The 18,231-nt window shown below is 42.2% G+C and overlaps 1 protein-coding gene and 1 long non-coding RNA gene across 3 annotated transcripts in view; both read right to left on the bottom strand.

The window, feature by feature from the left end:
- Positions 1–9,030: 9,030 nt before the first annotated feature.
- Positions 9,031–12,251, bottom strand: LOC150045331 (uncharacterized). Its single transcript, XR_016533006.1, has 4 exons — positions 12,200–12,251; positions 10,624–10,683; positions 9,675–9,840; positions 9,031–9,246 (listed from the first exon to the last, which is right to left on the bottom strand). It is a non-coding gene; the product is annotated as an uncharacterized LOC150045331 (long non-coding RNA).
- A 653-nt stretch (positions 12,252–12,904) lies between these two features.
- Znf280b (zinc finger protein 280B) overlaps positions 12,905–18,231 on the bottom strand; it is a 71,706-nt gene continuing 66,379 nt past the window's right edge. For both annotated transcript variants that reach the window (XR_016533007.1, XM_090320672.1), the window contains exons 3-5: positions 18,080–18,147; positions 15,711–15,735; positions 12,905–13,144 (exon numbers count right to left, since the gene is read on the bottom strand). Coding sequence is in view for 1 of the 2 variants with exons in the window: in XM_090320672.1 (XP_090176798.1) it covers positions 13,047–13,144; positions 15,711–15,735; positions 18,080–18,147 (191 nt within the window). In the remaining variant the exon portion in view is untranslated. The remainder of the gene's footprint in view (positions 13,145–15,710; positions 15,736–18,079; positions 18,148–18,231) is intronic.

The following is an 18,231-nucleotide window of genomic DNA, read 5'->3' on the forward strand; positions in this document are numbered from 1 at the left end:
GTACGGCAAGGCATATCTGGATGTGTCTATATCAAACGGCCTTGTACAACTAACAGGCTAATAAAAAAATCCAAATAAACTTTAGCATTTCATATTAAAGAACTAGTTAAGCCTCATTGTGTCTGATCTACAATCCTAGCTACTCAAGAGGCTGAAATCTGAAGATCACAATTTGAAATCAGCCTGCCCAAACAAATCTTAGAGACTTTCTAAGTAACCAGCAAAAAGCCAGAAATGGATATGTGACTCAAATAGTAGTGTAAACACCATCATAGAAAACCACACTTACAAGTCATGTAGAAGAAAGATTTATTGTCCACCAAATCGGAGAGGCTATAATCGCTTGCGGGAGAAGGAATAGCAATTTGATCTCAGGCAGGGGAGGTAGTTTTAGGCTGCAGGAGACTGATAGGCCAGGGAAGGGTCTGAGAGCAGGAAATCTTTTAAGTTGCAGCTGTACACTGGAGATAACAGCCAGGGCCAGGGCCAAATATCCTATAGATGGCTTGTAGCCAGTGAAAGCATCCTATGTCTGGCACATAGCTGAGGCAATGCATTCTATAGCTGGCCTCTAGCCAGGAAAAACATTCTATATTGGGGCACATAGATCTGGGCTTCTTGCAGCTGGACACTAGAAACAGTATATGTCCAGGAATGGGTACCTGGATTGTAGGGATAGCATGTCACTAACCCAGTTGTGGCTGGAGGTATGTGTAATTTTGGGTGGGAACAACTGGGGGTATGAGCACTTTGGGAATGGGGAATTGTTGCCAGACCTGGCCTGCATATGACCCAAGATGAAGGCTGTAAGCCTAAAATGGGACAAATATGCCTACAAGTAGAGCACTAGGTTTGAGTGGAAAAAGTATCAGGAGAGCATAAGACCCTGAGTTTAAGACCTAGAACTGGCAGACATACATGTGCGCACGCGCGCCCCTCCCCCCACACCTTAACATTGCAAAGTACACCTCCATCACATCCATCTTAAGCCCACATGGAACATAGATACTGGAGGCATAAAAGACACCTAAGGGGCCAGGAACATAGCCTAGTGGTAGAGTGCTCGCTAGCATGCACAAAGCCCTGGGTTTGATTCCTCAGTACCACATACACAGAAAAAGCTGGAAGTGGTACTGTGACTCAAATGGCAGAGCACTAGCCTTGAGTAAAACATGTCCAAGGACAGTGCCCAGTCCTGAGTTCAAGCCCCAGGACTGGTAAAAAACATACCTAAAATTATATATGTATACATATATATGTACATTTATGCACATATATGTATATGTATATATGTCAGTCACAGAGCTTGAACTCAGGGCCTGGGAGCTATCCATGAAAATTTTTTGTTCAAAGCTAATGTTGTACCACTTTGAGCGCCTCAGCACCACTTCTGATTTCCTGGTGGTTGATTGGAGATAAGAGTTTCATGGACTTTTTTCTACTTGGTCTGGCTTTGAACCACAATCCTCAGATCTTAGCCTCTTGAGTAGTTACAGGAGTGACCCACCAGTAGTTGAGTTTAAAATAATTTGAAAAGAATATAAACCAAATAAAGTAACGATATCCTTGAACAACTCAGGCTAGAGCCACCAGCTCTCCTGCAGTTAAAGAGCCCCTACCCATGTCCTAAAAACCAATAATAGCCTGCTTTTGAGTACAAACATTACCAATACCACAACAGCCAGATAAGACACATTTGGCACGGCAGGTATATTATATGTGGTGAAAAACACAGGAGAACCACAAGAGATGTACTTTATTGTAATAGGCACTTTGCTAGAGAGACAGACAGCGCCTGTGGAGGAGATTAGGATGGCAGGGTGTTCTAGAAAGCAGCAGCAGGGCTTCACTGCAGTTACTGCAGGAGGCAATGATGACATTATTACAGCAGTAATAATGAACTGCCCACTTCATCCAGCCACCGTCCAACCTCCCTGTGTATGCTTCCACACCACTCAAAGGCCCTCAATGTGACACTGTGTGTTCATGTGCATATACTGGGATCATTTTGAATATTTTATAGGTTTTTTACACATTGTATGTTAATAAAAGAGGCCTTTATTTGCACATATTTTATACATAATAAAAGTAAAATTTAACACAACGCTCTCTGTATATTTATGCAAATCCCTGCCAAGTTTCTTTTTCTTTCTCTCTTTTGGTGTCTTCTTTTTTCTTTTTCCAGTCTTGGGGATTGAACTTAGGGACTGAGCACCGTCCTTGGGCTTTCCCAAAACTAGAGCTCTACTACTTGAGCCACAATACCACTTCTGTTTTTTTCTATGTATGTGGTATAGAGGAATCGAACCTGGATTTTCGTGCATGATAGGCAAGCACTCTATCACTAGGCCAAACTCACGGCCCTTGGTGTCTTTCTTCTTTCTTGCTTTTTTTCCCCCATCCTGGGGCTTAAACTCAGGGCCTGAGCATTGTCCTTGAGCTTCTCAAGGCTACCACTCTACCACATGAGCCACAGCACCACTTCTGGGTTTTTGGTGTATGTGGTACAAAGAAATCAAACCTAGGGCTTCATGCATGCTAGGTAATAACTCTTCCACAAGGCCACACTCCCTTGCTTTCTTTGTTATCCTGTCCTTTCCCTTCCCTTCCTTCCTTCCCTCCCCAGGCCCCCCCTCCTCTCTCTTTCTTTCTGCCTCGGTCTTTCATGCTGGTGCTGATAAATAAGGTTACCAAGTCTAAGTAACATGACTTTTCCTCTCAGCTGTCCTGGCACCTAACTGGGTGATGGGGGCTTTTCACCCAATTTCAAAAGCCAAGAGGTGAGACAAGCCATTCTTTGAAATGCTGATGCTTAGCTCTTAGAGAGCTAAGAGAGTTCTTCTTCAAAGATTATGTAGATGTCATGATTTTTAGCCACAGGGACCTGACTTTTCCCAACTGGAAAGCTCTGCTTGTATTTGGTATGCTTTTGTTGGGTTTGGGGTCTCCACCCTAAACATGTGGGGTTTTTTTTGTTGTTGTTTTGTTTTGTTTTGTTTTTGGCCTTTAAAAGCTTGGTTTGAGGGGCCAGGAGCATGGCCTAGTGCAAAGAGTGTTTGCCTAGCATGCAGGAAACACTGGGTTCGATTCCTCAGTACCACATACACAGAAAAAGCCAGAAGTGGTGCTGTGGCTCAAGTGGTAGAGTGCTAGCCTTGAGAATGCCTAAAGACAGTGCTCAGGCCCTGAGTTCAAGCTCCAGGACTGGGGTGCGGGGATCTTGGTTACACCTCAATTCTAGGCTGCAAGTCTTCGAGACAGGAGTCTACATGCAGTCACTGGCTCTCTAATAAAGCCTAACTCAACCTCTCTACATGTGGCTTGTTAGATAATATGGAGACTTTGCCAAAAAAAAAACAAAAACAAAAACAAAACAAACCCAAACAAACAAAAAAAAACCATACAGATATCTAGATACAGGAAACAAAGAAGTTTAATGCTGGGGAAGGGGTCGATGGACCTCTTCTCACATAGATGCATGTGGGAGGAAAAAGAGAGAGGGGCTCTGGTTCAGGATGACCTATATGACCTGTGGAGGTGGGGAGGATCTTGCTACTTTATAAGGTCATAGCCTGATAGTGGGGCCTTGCATAGTGATAGCTCAGCCTTGGGCAACTGTCCCAGCTGAAGAGGATATTGCTTAGGGGACAAGCTTGCTGGGCTGGGTAGGGGTGGAGGGGGGGTAACAAGCCTGTGCCATCACCATCATGGCTCCTCTGTTTTCTCACAACTCTATTCCCATACAACATTGGGGCTTTAACTCAGGACCTAGGCATTGTCCCTTAGCTTTTGTCACACTAGACTGGTGCTTTACCACTTGAGCACTGCTGTAATTTCCTTAAAGTTGTCAAAAATCTTAAAAAAAAAAATCTTCAGGCTACAATGGCTCATTCCTCTAATTGGTAAAGAGTATATTTCTTTTTGGACAATGTCACCCTTCCCTTGCTCTCTTCCAGTTTTTCCCTCCCATCTTCTACCTGCAAATTGTATAGTCATTTTCCACATGGTATCCAGTGAGTACCATTGCTGTATTTGTTCATCCTTTGATTCTCCATTTCTGTGAATAAAAAGGAAGGAAAAGAAAACAAAAAAATAGGAAAAAAGAAAACAAAAATCTTGCCAGGCGTGGTGGCTCACGTCTCTAATTCTAGCTACTCAGGAGGCTGAGATCTAAGAATCTCTGTTCAAAACCACCCCGGGGCAGTAAAAGTCTGTGAGCCTCTTATCTCCAATTAATCACCAGAAAACTGGAAGTGGTGCTGTGGCTCCCAGGGTAGGGAGGTAGCTTTGAGCAGAAGAGCTCAGGGACAATGCCCTGGCTCAGAGTTCATGTCTAATGACCAAAAAAAAAAAAAAAAAAAAACCAAACCTTGGCAGATTGGTGGAAGATGGCAGCAGTTCAGGGTGAGTCTTTCTGAGCTCTTGCCAAGATACCAGTTCTAGTACCATAGGGGAAAGTTCATACCCAAAGATCGATCCTAAATAAGCTTTAGCACCACAGAGATCTCAGAGAGGAGAAAGGCAGGAAACCGTCTTGGAGACAATGCCTCCCTCCAGAACCTGAGCAGACAGCGCTTCTCGGCAGCACAGACCTGTGGGCTCCAGACAGAGCCACACAGAGCCTGCGCGAGCCCAGAGCCGTCCCCTGGACGTGGCGCGGACCTGCCAGCTTCATGGAACCAGAGAATCCAGCAATTTGTGAGGACCTCCAAGGAGACGTTTCCACTTCTGCTCAGGGAATGGCATTGGGAAGGAATCCCCTCCCCCACCAGCCAGCAGCAGCGCCATCTTGACTGCTGGCGAAGACCCTGCCAAACCAACTGGAGCCCGAGATGTGGTGCTGGCAGCGCCATCATTCAAAAGGGCAAAGGTTTTCCCAGAGCTAGCTTAGCCGGACATCCGCCCTGAGGCTAGCGGAAGTTCCTCCCCCTGGGCGGGGCTGCACTCCTGGTAAAAAGCCGCTGGTGGCTCCACAGGCTCTTTTTTCTGCCCAGTCAAGAAAACTGATCAGAAAAACCCCAAAGCCAAATCGCAGGAGAAAAAGACTTTTTAAAGTGTTTGGATCCCGGATTTAGTGGAGACACAAGTTTCTCACCCCCCCCCCCAAAAAAAAAACAACCTGAAGAATATCCCCTTTTTTTTACTACCTTTTTTTTTTTTTTTTTCCAGTCCTGGACTTGAGCTCAGGGCCTGAGCACTGTCCTTGGACTTTCTCAAGGTGAGAGCTCTACCACTTGAGCCTCAGCACCACTTCCGGCTTTTCTCTATGTATGTGGTACCAAGGAATCGAACTCGGGCCTTTGTGCATGCTAGGCAAACACTCTGCCACTAGGCCAAACTCCCAGTACTTTTACTTCCTTTTTACATTTGCGTTTTTTTTTTTTTTTTGCCATTTTGCCTCCTTTTTAAATTTTTAATGTTATGATCCTTCTTTCCATTTCCACACCCCCCTCCCCTCCCACCTCGCCCTGCTTTCCTTCTATCATTGTGGTCATTCCTAGAAACATAGTGACAGCATTGGGTACAGACTGGATACAAATGATATTTTTATTGATACAGTCACCTGCTTTTTAACCTGTTGGTTCTTAATCCTAGTATTTCTTGTTTAAGAACTCACAACTGTGTGGGTTCTCTCCCCCCACCTTTTTGTCTTTCTTTTTTTTTTGTTTTTTTATTTTATTTTTACTTTAAAAAATTTTTTTATTGTTCATCTCTCCTATGTGCACCTTCCTCTTTTCTTTATATATTCTTCTGATTACTCTTCTTATTTTTATAAGTTTTATCTTATTTCTTCTAAATTTTGTACTCAATTATTTTACCTTTCTACCACCTTAGGTCAGTTATCCTTACGCAATCTCTTTCCTTCATTACTATATTAATCTTTACACTCCTACATTACTCTTTTCTTACCTCCCCTCTTGTCTTTCATACTATCTTTCTAACTCTGGTCCTCTGTTCATCCTTCAAATGTTATAATGCATGGATCTACAGTGATGGTTGTTGAGCAATACTGTATATCTAGGTGTTCAATTATATGGTAGGTCCAGAGGGACTTAAATACCATAGAGATTGGATTGTGGGGTTTTTTTTGGTCATAAAATGGTGATCATTGGTGGTATTAGATTTGTCTGTAAGTGCACAGAGAGAGAGAGAGAGAGAGTAATAATATCAATCTAAAATTGTGAACTTCTATTGTCTGGCCAGCTAACGAGCTCTAGGTTGGTTATATCTTAAAAATTGTAATCTGTGCAGTATTAATCTTGCTCCCATTTTCAAATGGGCAGAACAAGAAACTCAAGAAAAATGGCTAATCAAGGAATAGCATTTCCCACCCAATATAAACAGGCAATGGAGCAGTCAATGGCAAAACTAGAGGAGAGTCCTTTAAATGCTACACAAATGCAATTGATAACCATGACTAATGAAAAGTTTGAAAAAAAAAAACAACCCTTGTTTTCATTTCCTGGAGTTCATTTTGATAAATTCTATTTTGTGTGATAAAATGCACGTAGTCATCGACATTGTGCCTTTTTGTTCTTCTTCTAGGAGTTGCCTCTAGTCTCACTGTGTGTGAATGCCTAGAGACCTGTATAATTTGTCATGTCCCAGTATTTTAGATCCAGCTTCCACATAAGAGAGAAAACATGTTTTGTTTTGTTTTGTTTTGTTTTTCTGTTTCAGATTGGCTTCCCTCCTTTCACAGGATTATATATGCACCTGGCTTATTCTTAACATTTTTGTGTTATTACTATATTACAGAAATCTGAAGGATCAAAGACAAATATTAAAGGATGAGAATAGTTTAGATTTAACTAGTAATCACTGTGGATTTGTTATGAAGGACATCATATCAAGCAAAACTAAAATTTGCAACTAAAAAAGGTCAATTTCTACCGTTACAGAACCACAGTGATAGTAGTCACTCTACTCTGGTCCCTGAGGTCACACTTTTTTTTTTTTGCCAGTTCTGGGGCTTGAACTCATGGCCTGGCTACTGTCCTTGGGCAGTTTTTGCTCAAGGGTAGCCACAGCACTACTTCTGGCTTTTTCTGAGTATGTGGTATCAAGGAATTGAACCTGGGCCTTTGTGCATACCACGCCAGTACTCTACCACTAGATTATGCTCCTGGCCCTGAGGTCACACTCTTTAGTCCCCTTCCCCAATAAAAATGAAAACATTTTACAGGTCATAGGTTGAGAGATACATGTGGGCCACAGGGCATTCTGGTCCTAGCTGTGGGGGAGGGAGGGGCACTGAGAAGGTGAGAGTTGTAGGATCACTAACTGATCTGAACTTATGAACCTGAGCATTGGATTTTAAAAGTAAACACAGTACTGGGAATATGAAAACAGAAAGGAGCCAAAAAGCAAGCCCAACAGATCCACAGGGTTTTATTTGGGTTAAAAGCCTGGGAATGGATACCAAATCTCTTTTCAACCTGGCTAAAGGGGAAAAATGGCGTACCCCCCTTACAAGAAGGGTCTCTTTTTATTAGGCAGAAGATGTGAATTCTGTTGGGGTAGAAGCAGGGTGATATGGAGGCAGGCTAGGAGAGAAATCTTACCTTGAGTGGGGAGTTTCAACAACATCTGTGTCTGCTTGGGGTGACAAGCGCCAGACTTGGACCTGGTCCCAAGCTCTCTTCCAAGACCACTGGGGTGCATTTGTGCAGGGGAAGGGAAGGAGTGATGATTCGGTGGGGCTGGCATCAAGGACAGTTCGAAGATCTGGCTGTTAGGGGGAAAGTGCGTGCTTTTACTTCTTTTTCCATCAGTTCCTACATCCTAGCAAGGGCTGGGTTTTCTGATTAAATACAGTATCAACAGAGCTAACTGGGTCTAAAATTCTCCTCCCAGTTAAAAGCAAATCTTATTCTAATGATGGAGGCCTACAATATCCAGGACCCTCTTTCTATGCAATCTCCAGAGTCTCAGATGTTCTAACAGAGAAACAGATCCAGTGGTGGCTTTGCAAGAAGGGCCAGATATTCAGTATGAGACTCATGCTTTCCTCAGGAAAGACTGTCCACCTGAGGACACACAAATACATTATCTCACTCTCCCCTCCTTTCCCCCTCACACCTCCTCTGTGTGTTTGCTGTGCATATGTAGTTATTGAATTGTGCATTTCTGGCATCTCTGTCTTTCCAGGAGCCAAGCTTAGCCTGTGCTGACCCAACCATCTTCAAGGCTATCATCTTCCACAGCCGTATCCTCCTACCACAGTAAGCACTAGTCATGCCCAGGATAACTGGGTGCTATCAGGAAATGTCTTGGGACATCTTTGACTCCTTTTGTCACTGGACACAGGTGTGGTTTAGTGACGCTTCTCTTGAAATGTAGGCAATCTTAGAGTCCTTGACCTTGATTGTAGAATAAGAATTTCTGGACCAGTCACAATGGTAACAAAACTTGGTGGAGCTTTATTGAGAAACAAAGTGAGCAGATAAATAGCCTAGCACATAGATAAACCGAAGGGCAAGGCACACTCTTAGGGTGGGTGTTCTCATAGGGAGAGAATGAAAGACACAGACAGACACACACATACACGCACACAGCTCCACGGGCTGTTGTGGTATGCATAGGGTAAAGGCAGAAGATCTAGCTTCAAAGTTAAGCGAAGTCAGGCTTTCACATGTGGTGTTGCTGAGTTTCCATGTGAGAATGCCAGATAAGGAGGTATCTTGCTATTGCCATCTGCACTTTGGGGCATTTTGCTTAAGTAGGGGAAGCATTTTTCTCAGGAAGTCATACTTCCTGTCAAACAAGTGTTAATTCTTGGGTTGAGGAATGCATCCCTCAGGAAGGAATGCATCCCTTTGTCTCTCTCCGAAGCAAAATGGCACTTGTATGTTTCTAAACACCATGTTTCTGAGTTGCCTTCACCAGGCTTTCCTGTTTCATTTTCTTGCCTGAGGCTGACTCCCTAGCTGTCCTCCCCAGTCTAGACCTGTTTATTTCATGGAAGTAGCTATGAGCTCTAAGGTTTGTTGCATTCATTACTGAATCAAAAAACACAGAAAATAGAAATTAGTCAAAGAAAATATATTTATTTAAGACAAGTCCTAAGGATAAGATTTCAGTCTAAAAATCTCCATTTTTGGAAGAATTAGGGGTGGAAGGGTTTCCATGGGCAAAACAGATTAGAACAGACAAAAGATCTTTCTCTTCCTTCTATTCTTAGAAAGGCAGAAAAGGTAACCAGCTTCTGGGATCTTGACTTCCTGGGGCCAGCACCTGCATTTTCTTATTAAAAAGAAACACATGATTACTTTTCTGTAAACCAATTCATGTGAACTGAAGAAAAAGGGAGCCTCTTAGAATTCAGAATACAGTATACAATAGATTAATTTGTATCTATGACCTGCAAACCTTCAGCTTAATTTTAATTATGCTCTAAAACCTAAGTGCCAATGATGGTATATTGAGATTCCCTTCTTGAATACTTGTTTGTTAAACATGACATTTGAAATATGATGTAAAAATCAATGTTAATAGATTTTTTATTAAGAAAAGAATACAGTGTACAAATGATAGTCCTCAAAACAGTTGGGAAAGTTCTGCTGGGGGTGGTTTCTACCTGCTTTGTTATGGAACAGGGCGGGGAGGCCCCAGCTCAATTCTACTTCTGTGTCATTGCAAGTTACTTTCAGGAGAAACCAGGGTTTGCTTACCCTAGTACAGCTGTGGTAGATATCTGTTCCTCATATTGGTATAAGGTGTTCTTGTGGAACAGGTTGCTAAAGTTCACGGGATGACACCATCCTCAGACCTCTGGAGGCAGTCTCTCTTTACAATCAGGATTTTTGGTATTTTTCATCATCATGAGTGATGATGGTCCTTCAAAGATAAAAGCGTCTTCTTTAACACGAACTAATTTAGATGTCTATCCCCATACATACTTCGTCTGTGGAGTTTTCCTGCACATTCATTTGGAGATCTGAGGATAATCCAGTCTAGAATGAAATGCCTCGGGACAGATAGAAATCATCTGCTAAAGCCTCATTTTGGAAGAGAGCAAAGATGATGGGATCATCTTTATTTTAGGAGGAAGTCTTGACTTTCTGAAAAATTAGTTCGTGAAGTGAGGCGTGGGGACTGGAGGTGTGTTCACGCTCATACTTCTCCCTTTGCTTTTCAGGGCACGGATCTATTGTTATCACCACTCTACCCTGCTTGCCCTTTACAAGCACCATAATAATAACAAACCACGAGGAGAGAAACACAGAGGTGCTACTACAAATCCCCGAAGATCAGAATGAATGAAACCATTTCTCCTACATCTGTGGGCTCACATGAAAAAGAAGTATGCTTCCAAGTTCAAGTATGTGCCTATAAGAGAGTTGTGTCCTATCAGAATCCATCACAGATGAATGCAACTCAGAAGGTCTTGTGCAGAATTCCCAAGGCATACTATAATCTCGACTAAAAGGCTTTGCTGTTGGGCAGTAGCAAAAGGTCAGAACCCACTGGTACAGCAGCAATTTTTATCATGTCATTAAAATATGAAACTAACCTCTACACCTATTTCCTTTCTGATTCCTTTCCCCTCCCATAGCCTCTCAGCAGCCTTGGCTGCCCCAAGGCCCTCTCCAATTGCATCCCACTTGGAATGTTACCTACCTGGGATTTCATCATTGCTGCTGAGGCTTTCCAGGTCCCACTCAGCTACCTGATGCACATCTGGAATAAAGCCAGTAGAGAGAATCGCTTATTCAGTTCTGCCTACATAAGATGAAGCTTTGGTTCGCACAAGATCAACCTCATCTTTCTTCTGATTTACAGACTTTCCCTAGAGCCTCAGTGGCCAGAATTGTATACTTGCGAAATTATTTTCTCACACGATATGCCACTGTTCTTCTCAGCACGAAGCCAGGATTCTCTAGAGAAGAGCAAATTTACATCTATCTTGTGTGAGACAAAGCAATCTTTTCTGTCAAACTGAAATGTCTCCATCTTTTAACCAATCACTACTCTGTACTGACAATCCAGTACTAGAACTCTAGTACTCTAGTACTCGAGTTTTCTGGAATTATTTGCTGTTTGACTCCAGTTGGAACTAATGTCTTGTATATAACCAGTTAATCACATCAAAGGTCTGAGTTCCTATCAGTGGTGTTAAAGAACAGACATCTCCTCCACTGGAGTTGGTAGATTTTTCCAACCTCCTCCAACTGTAACTATTAGCAACCTTGTTCCCAGCTGGATGGGATGAGAACAGTGTGTGCCATCTCCCAGCTGGAGCCTTTCACTGACAGAGTATTTTCACTGTCCTTGTATTACCCTTATCGCCCTGATAACCAATTGCAAAGGAAATGTGAGCCCATTCCTTAGCAGCAGGGGAAGGTACAACAAAATAAAAACCAAGCAGGGCTGGGTGCTGGTGGCTCACACCTGTAATCCTGGCTACTCAGGAGGCTGAGATCTGAGGATCAAGGTTCAAAGCCAGCCCGGGCACAAAAGGACCTGAGACTCATATCTCCAAGTACCTCTAGAAAACCGGAAGTGGGGCTTGACTCAAGGGTAGGGTGGTAGCCTTGAGCTGAAGAGCTCAGGGACAGCGCCCAGGCCGAGTTCAAACCCTGTGACCCACCAAAAAAAAACCACAAAACAACAACAAAAAACCCCTAAGCACACTGCCTTACCCGCTGTGCCTTCCTAGCTTTGAGGAAAATAGCAGTATGACCTTTTGTGCAGGAGTAAAAACAATCTCCTGTATCTTTTGTGTGTCCATTCATTTCCTGACACCAGGGGGTTGTTGGGTTTCCAACACTTGGAAGCCAGAAATAAACAGACAGGAAATTGGTCCAAGAGTTAGGCATCGATGACTCTTACTGTAGCAAAGCCCTATCTGACCAATCCTGAGACACTAGACTGTCAGACTACCTGTGGCCACCTGTGAATACACATGTGATTGGCACTGTTTTAGTTAGACACACCTCCAACTCCCTCCCCCAATTGAACCATAGGCAATGTTTGCTCCAGGTATATAGGCGAAGATGAGCGGAGGTGGTGACTTCACTATGTAATACATGTATTTCTTTGCCCACGACTGTGCCTCTTTCTTTGGTGTAATAGGGCCAAGAGGCTGGACCTGATATGTGGAACTGCTAGAGTTTGAGTCTGGGGTTCTAAAACTCCAATTTCAACTTGATGAAAACCAGTAAGTTATTTCTTCAGCAAGTGAGTGAATACATACCACTCCCAAATGTAGTAAAGGAAAGCATCTGTGATGATAGAAAAGAAAACACCATAAGGATCAGAACAGACAGTGCACTTAACTCATTCTCGCTGTCTCTCTCTCATGCTGATAGTAGAGTTTAATCTCAGGGCCCCTGGCTTTTGTTTTTTTATAGCTGGTACTTTACCATTTGAGCCACATCTCCACTGCTGGCATTTTGCTGATTAATTGGAAGTAAGAGTCTTATGGATTTGTTTGCTTGAGCAGGTTTCAAGCCTCAACCTCCTAAGTAGCAAGGATCGCAGGTGTGAGCCACTGGTACCCAGACATTTTTCTCTTGATGGCTTAAAAAAAATCAAACAGGGTTGGGCTGGCAATGTAGCTTAGTGGTAAGACTGCTTGCCTGGCATGCATAAAGCCCTGGGTTCGACTCTTCAATACCACATAAACAGAAAAGGCTGAAAGTGGCATTGTGGCTCAAGTGGTAGAGGGCTAGCCTCAAGAAAAAGGTCAGGGACAGTCCCCAGGCCCTGAGTTCAAGCCCAAGGACTGGCAAAAAAAGAAAAAATAAAATCAGGGAGGGAAAGGGGTCACCTCCTCCTCCCCCAAAAACATCTGTTGCAGGGGACAGCAGTGGAAAAGACAAGAGAAACCCTGTCTTTGAAGCATGCACTCCTTACTTTTAGATCAAGGAGGAAATGAATGCTAAGGGAAATGCTTCTACTATACACTTTATAATGCAGGAGGGGATTTTCATTGTCCTAAAGAATCTCTGTATCAGTTGGTAAGAGTTTCTCACTCAACAGCTCTCAATTATAAAATTATATTGTTCAAGGAATTAATGCATGTGGTCAGAATTGCATATTCATTTGATTAAAAACGGAGCTTCATTTCTGTAGCAGACAAAAAGAGATGTTCTTACATTGTCCAATTCTGGGCATTCTGCCAGGTCCTGCAAGGGATCTAGGAGGAAACAGTAACAGTACATTGGTAATTGGTGGTTGTGAGTCACTTAGGAAGCAGTAGAATGGGCTGGAGTGCATGGATGTGCGTCTTCACCAAGCATTTGATATAGCTGTTGTTGGGTCTTCCCAACAGGAAGCAGGATGGGGGAAGGAGAGGAGTGGTGAAGAAATGAGAATTCATTGTATAGACCACAGAATTGAGAAATGTGAGGGAAGGGGTGAGTTGAAGGAGGGTGAAGATGCTGAAATGGTGACCCAGATTAAGATGTGTTCTACACATAAACTGTTTCATTAAATTGCAAAAAAAAAATTCAATGCATAATCTGAAATTAAGATGAATGACATTAAGATGCCCTGTATTCATAAACTGCTTCCATGAATGGCAACTTTTTTTTTCTTTGATTGAACTCAGGACCTCGGTGCTGTCCCTGAGCTCTGTTGTTCAAGACTAGCACTCTACCACTTGAGCCACAGCACCACTTCTGGTTTTTTGGTGGCTAGTTGGAGAGAAGAGTCTCATAGACTTTTAGTGCCCAGGCTGGGGCTTGAACTCAGGGCCTGGGCACTGTCCTTGGATATTTTTCACTCTGCCACTTGAGCCACAGTGCCACTTCTGGCTTTTTCTATGTATGTGGTACTAAGGAATCAAACCCAGGGCCTTCATGCACACTAGGCGAGCACTCTATCACTAGGCCATGCTCCCAGACCAAATGGCAACTTCTTTGTACAACTACTTAAATATAATACAAATACTTTAAAAATCACCTGAAGTGTTAGTGACACTACTAAGGCAATTATGTTGCTACTGTATTATATGCTGCTACTATATTATGCTGCTACTATATTATGCTGCTACTATATTATATGCTGCCACATTATGCTGCTACTATATTATATCCTGTTTCAGAGCACTTCCAAATTGATTAAAGGCCAATCTTTATCAATTATATGTATATATATATCATAGTGTCTATTGCAGTATATATTATATAGTCTGTCATAGAATACATATACTATTATATTTACCACTAGTTTTTATTTATTTTTATTTATTTATTTATTTATTTTGCCAGTCCTGGGTTTGAGCTCAGGGTCTGAGCACTGTCCTTGGACTTTCTCAAGGCTAGAGCTCTACCACTTGAGCCTCAGCACCACTTCCGGCTTTTTTCTATGTATGTGGTACCGAGGAATCGAACCTGGGTCTTCATGCATGCTAGGCAAGCACTTTAACCACTAGGCCAAACTCCCGGCCCAGCCACTAGTTTTTATTATCAAGATAATAATTAAATGTTTTAAATACTACAATTCAATAACAATTGAATAACAGTCAACTATTTCCACCTTAAGTATATCTTCTCATGGCATTGGATACATGCGTCCTTACAATTCCCTGTGGTTAGGAAAGCCAGGAGTGTTTTGTTTTGGTTTTTGGCAGTCATGGGGCTTCTTTGGGTACTGTCTCTGAGCTCCTCAGCTCAAGGTTAGCACTCTACCACTTGAGCCACAGCACCACTTCTGGCTTTTTCATGTATGTGGTATCAAGGACCCCTTGAGCCGGAGACTAGCATGCTAGAGTGCTAGCATGCTAGGCTAGCATTCTACTACTAGACAAAACTCCCCATGAATGTGTTTTCTTGAGATCTGGCTTTAATCATGGAACCTTCTGTGCCACCCTAGTGAAGCTACAAAATCTGTCTCAGATCCTGTCTCCAGTGGGAATAAGATTAGTTTTGTAGCTTATGTCTGTAATCCTAGCTACTCAGGACATGATAAATTATACAGATCTGTAGGCAGTCACACAGAGTGAGACCAAAGAAGAATGTTCTTAGGACAGGATCACCAAGACAAAATAACTAGGTGCGTCTGATCATATAAAATAACATGTATCACAGGCCAGGAGTTTGGCCTAGTGGTAGAGTGCTTGCCTAGCATGCACAAAGCCCTAGGTTAGATTCCCAGTACCACATACATAGACAAAGCCAGAAGTGGTGCTGTAGCTCAAGTGGCACAGCTCTAGCCATGGGCAAAATAAAGTCCAAGGATAGTGCCCATGCCCTGAGTTCAAGACCCAGGTCTGGCAATAATAATAATAATAATAATAATAATAATAATAGTATCAAAATGAATTGCAGGAACTAGAAACAAGTTTTTCTCTTTGTTACTTTTTTTTTCCTTTTACTTTCATCTTGTTTGTCTGTCATGGGGGGGTGCACAGAAATGGAGGGTAAGAGGGAGAAAAATGCAGCAATGATACTCATTTAGACACTACGTTAAAAATGAACTACACACACACACACACACACACACACACACACACACACACACACGCACACACCCCTGAAGAATAGATGGAAGCATATCATATGATCAGGGCTATAAATGAACTACACAACTTGTGAGTGGGGACCAGAGAGAAAAATCGAGAGAAAGCACAAGGGAAGGGGGTGTCATTGTTAAAAAGAAATGTGACTCTTTATCTGACTTACCTAACTGTAACCCATCTAGGTATATTGCCTTCATAGTAACAGTGAAAGATGCACTTCAAAAACAACTAGAATACTTACCAGCTTTGGACTGTTTTGATGTTTCCTGCAATTATAGACACAAAATCATTAAGAGTATTATATTTTGTTGTGACTTATTGCACAAAATTGAGAAAGAAATACTAGTAAATTCAAAGGTTTCCAAAACAAGGATAGGCTAAGTTGTTGGCAAATCCATAGCTTTTCCTGGAGGGTATATATACCAACTCCAGTTACATCAGCAATTTCAAAATAGTTAATCCAATGAAGAGACATTCTTTCCAATGAAGGGGACCCCAGAATACCCTGTTAAAACCTGTGCAAATGTCTATTCACCTTCCAGACAGCAGAGTCCAATAGAATCCACTGTTTATAACATTCATACCAGTCCTGGGGCTTGAACTGAGTGCCTGGGCACTGTCCTTGGACACTTTTTGCTCAAGCACTCTGCCACTTGAGTCACAGCTCCACTTCTGGCTTTTTTGTGTGTATGTGGTATCCAGGAATTGAATGCAGGGCTTCATGCATGCTAGGCAAACATGCTCCTGGCCCAAAATGTTGCAATTTTTGTTTGTTTTTATGACAGTTATGGGGCATAGACTCTGGGCCTGAGCGCTGTCCCTGAGCTCTTCGCTCAAGGCTACTGCCCTACCCCTTGAGCTACAGTGTCATTTCTGGTTTTCTAGTAGTTAGAGATAAGAGTCTCATGGACTTTAATTGCCCAGGCTGGCTTTGAACCGCGATCCTCGGATTTCAGCCTCCTGGGTTGTTAAGATTACAGGTATGTGCCACCACACCCGGCTCTTTTTTTTTTTTTTTTTCCCCCAGTCCTGGGCTTGAGCTCAGGGCCTGAGCACTGTCCTTGAATTTTTCTCAAGGCTAGAGCTTTACTACTTGAGCCTCAGCACCACTTCCGGCTTTTTCTAAGTATGTGCTACCAAAGAATTGAACCTGGATCTTTGTGCATGCTAGGCAAGCACTCTACCACTAGGCCAAACTCCCAGCCCCTCACATCCGGCTCTTTTCAACATTTTTAGTGAAGATATTAATTATATAAGAGGGGGGTTCATAGTGATATTTCTACTTATGCATACAGTTTATTTGGATCACACTCACCGCCTCATACTACTCTCCTTTACCCATCTTAAAATAATTCCATCTGGGCATTGGTGGCTCACCCTTGTAATCCTAGCTTCTCAAGAGGCTCAAAGCCAAGCTAGGCAGAAAAACCCATGGGATTCCTATCTTTATTAATTACCAGAAAGCCAGAAGTGGAGCTGTGGCTCAAGTGGAGAAGCTAAGGATCAGTGAGTGCCTAGGTCCTTAGTTCAAGCCCTAGTACTGGCACATACACAGATTTTATTATTGATTAGTTACGTTATTATTATTTATATTTTAATACATGCAAACAAATTACTTCTACCATATACATATCTTCATTCATCCTCTTCGTTAACCCTCCCTCCCCACTCCCACTCATACTCATCCTTTTCCCCCCAACAGAGCCTGTTTTACTTTCCTGCCATTCTGTGTGTGTGTGTGTGTGTGTGTGTGTGTGTGTGTGTGTGTGTGTGTGTGTGTATTAATTGCATACTCAATATATTGTGTGAGGAATAACCTCTCTATTGCTTCCTCTTTCCATGCCTCTGACTACTGATCTGACTACTGGCTTTTATGGATATTCCTTATGCCATTTTCATACATAGTTAAATGTATTTTGAAGTTATTTTTTCTACCTTTTCCCTTACCTGCCTAAACAGTTCTATAGATTCATGTTCTATGCCCATTATATATGTGTGTGTATAGATATATGTGTATACATCTATATAGGCATATACATGTACATATAAGTATATATGTGAATACATAGAGAGATATGTACATATCCATAAATATGTATGGTTTTAGGTGTAGCTTTCTATACATAAGCCAAAACATTTGGCTTTCTGGAATTAGGCATTTCTTGTGCAAAATGATGTTCTCCAGTTCTGTCCATTTACTTGTAAATGAAATCATTTTTCTTTATGGCTGTGTAATATTCCACAGTTTTTATGTACATACATGGATACTGTTTGGCTATTGTGAATAGTGATGCAATAAACATAGATATGCAGATATCCTTCTTGTATGTTGATTTACACTCCATATGTCTAATAGTGTAAGCCAAAATGTAGACCGATTTTTGTTTTTTGAGGAACTTTATATTAATTTCCATAGTTGTTGTACTGATTTATGTAAGTGCATATAGGTTCTTTTGTTCCCCTACATCCCCCATCAGCATTTGTGGTTTGTTTCCTTCACAGTTGAGATAGAATCTTAATGTGGTTTTGATTTTGTAGTTACTTAATGGCTGAGGATGTTGAAGCTATAAAAAACAATATTTCCACTTCAGGCCAAGAAGAATCGTTTACCATTTTAATGGATGGCGATGCTTCCTCTTGTCCACTACATGGCTTCTGAATTGGGCCTTCCTGTGCACCTAGGAACACAAGAGTTTAAGTATTAGATTGGGAAACACTTGTGACATTGAGCCTGTGAGATTATTTCCAGAGGACAGGAGGAC

This window comes from Megascapheus bottae, chromosome 28, assembly GCF_031878675.1.
Source record: "Megascapheus bottae isolate mThoBot1 chromosome 28, mThoBot2.hap1, whole genome shotgun sequence".
NCBI lineage: Eukaryota > Metazoa > Chordata > Mammalia > Rodentia > Geomyidae > Megascapheus > Megascapheus bottae.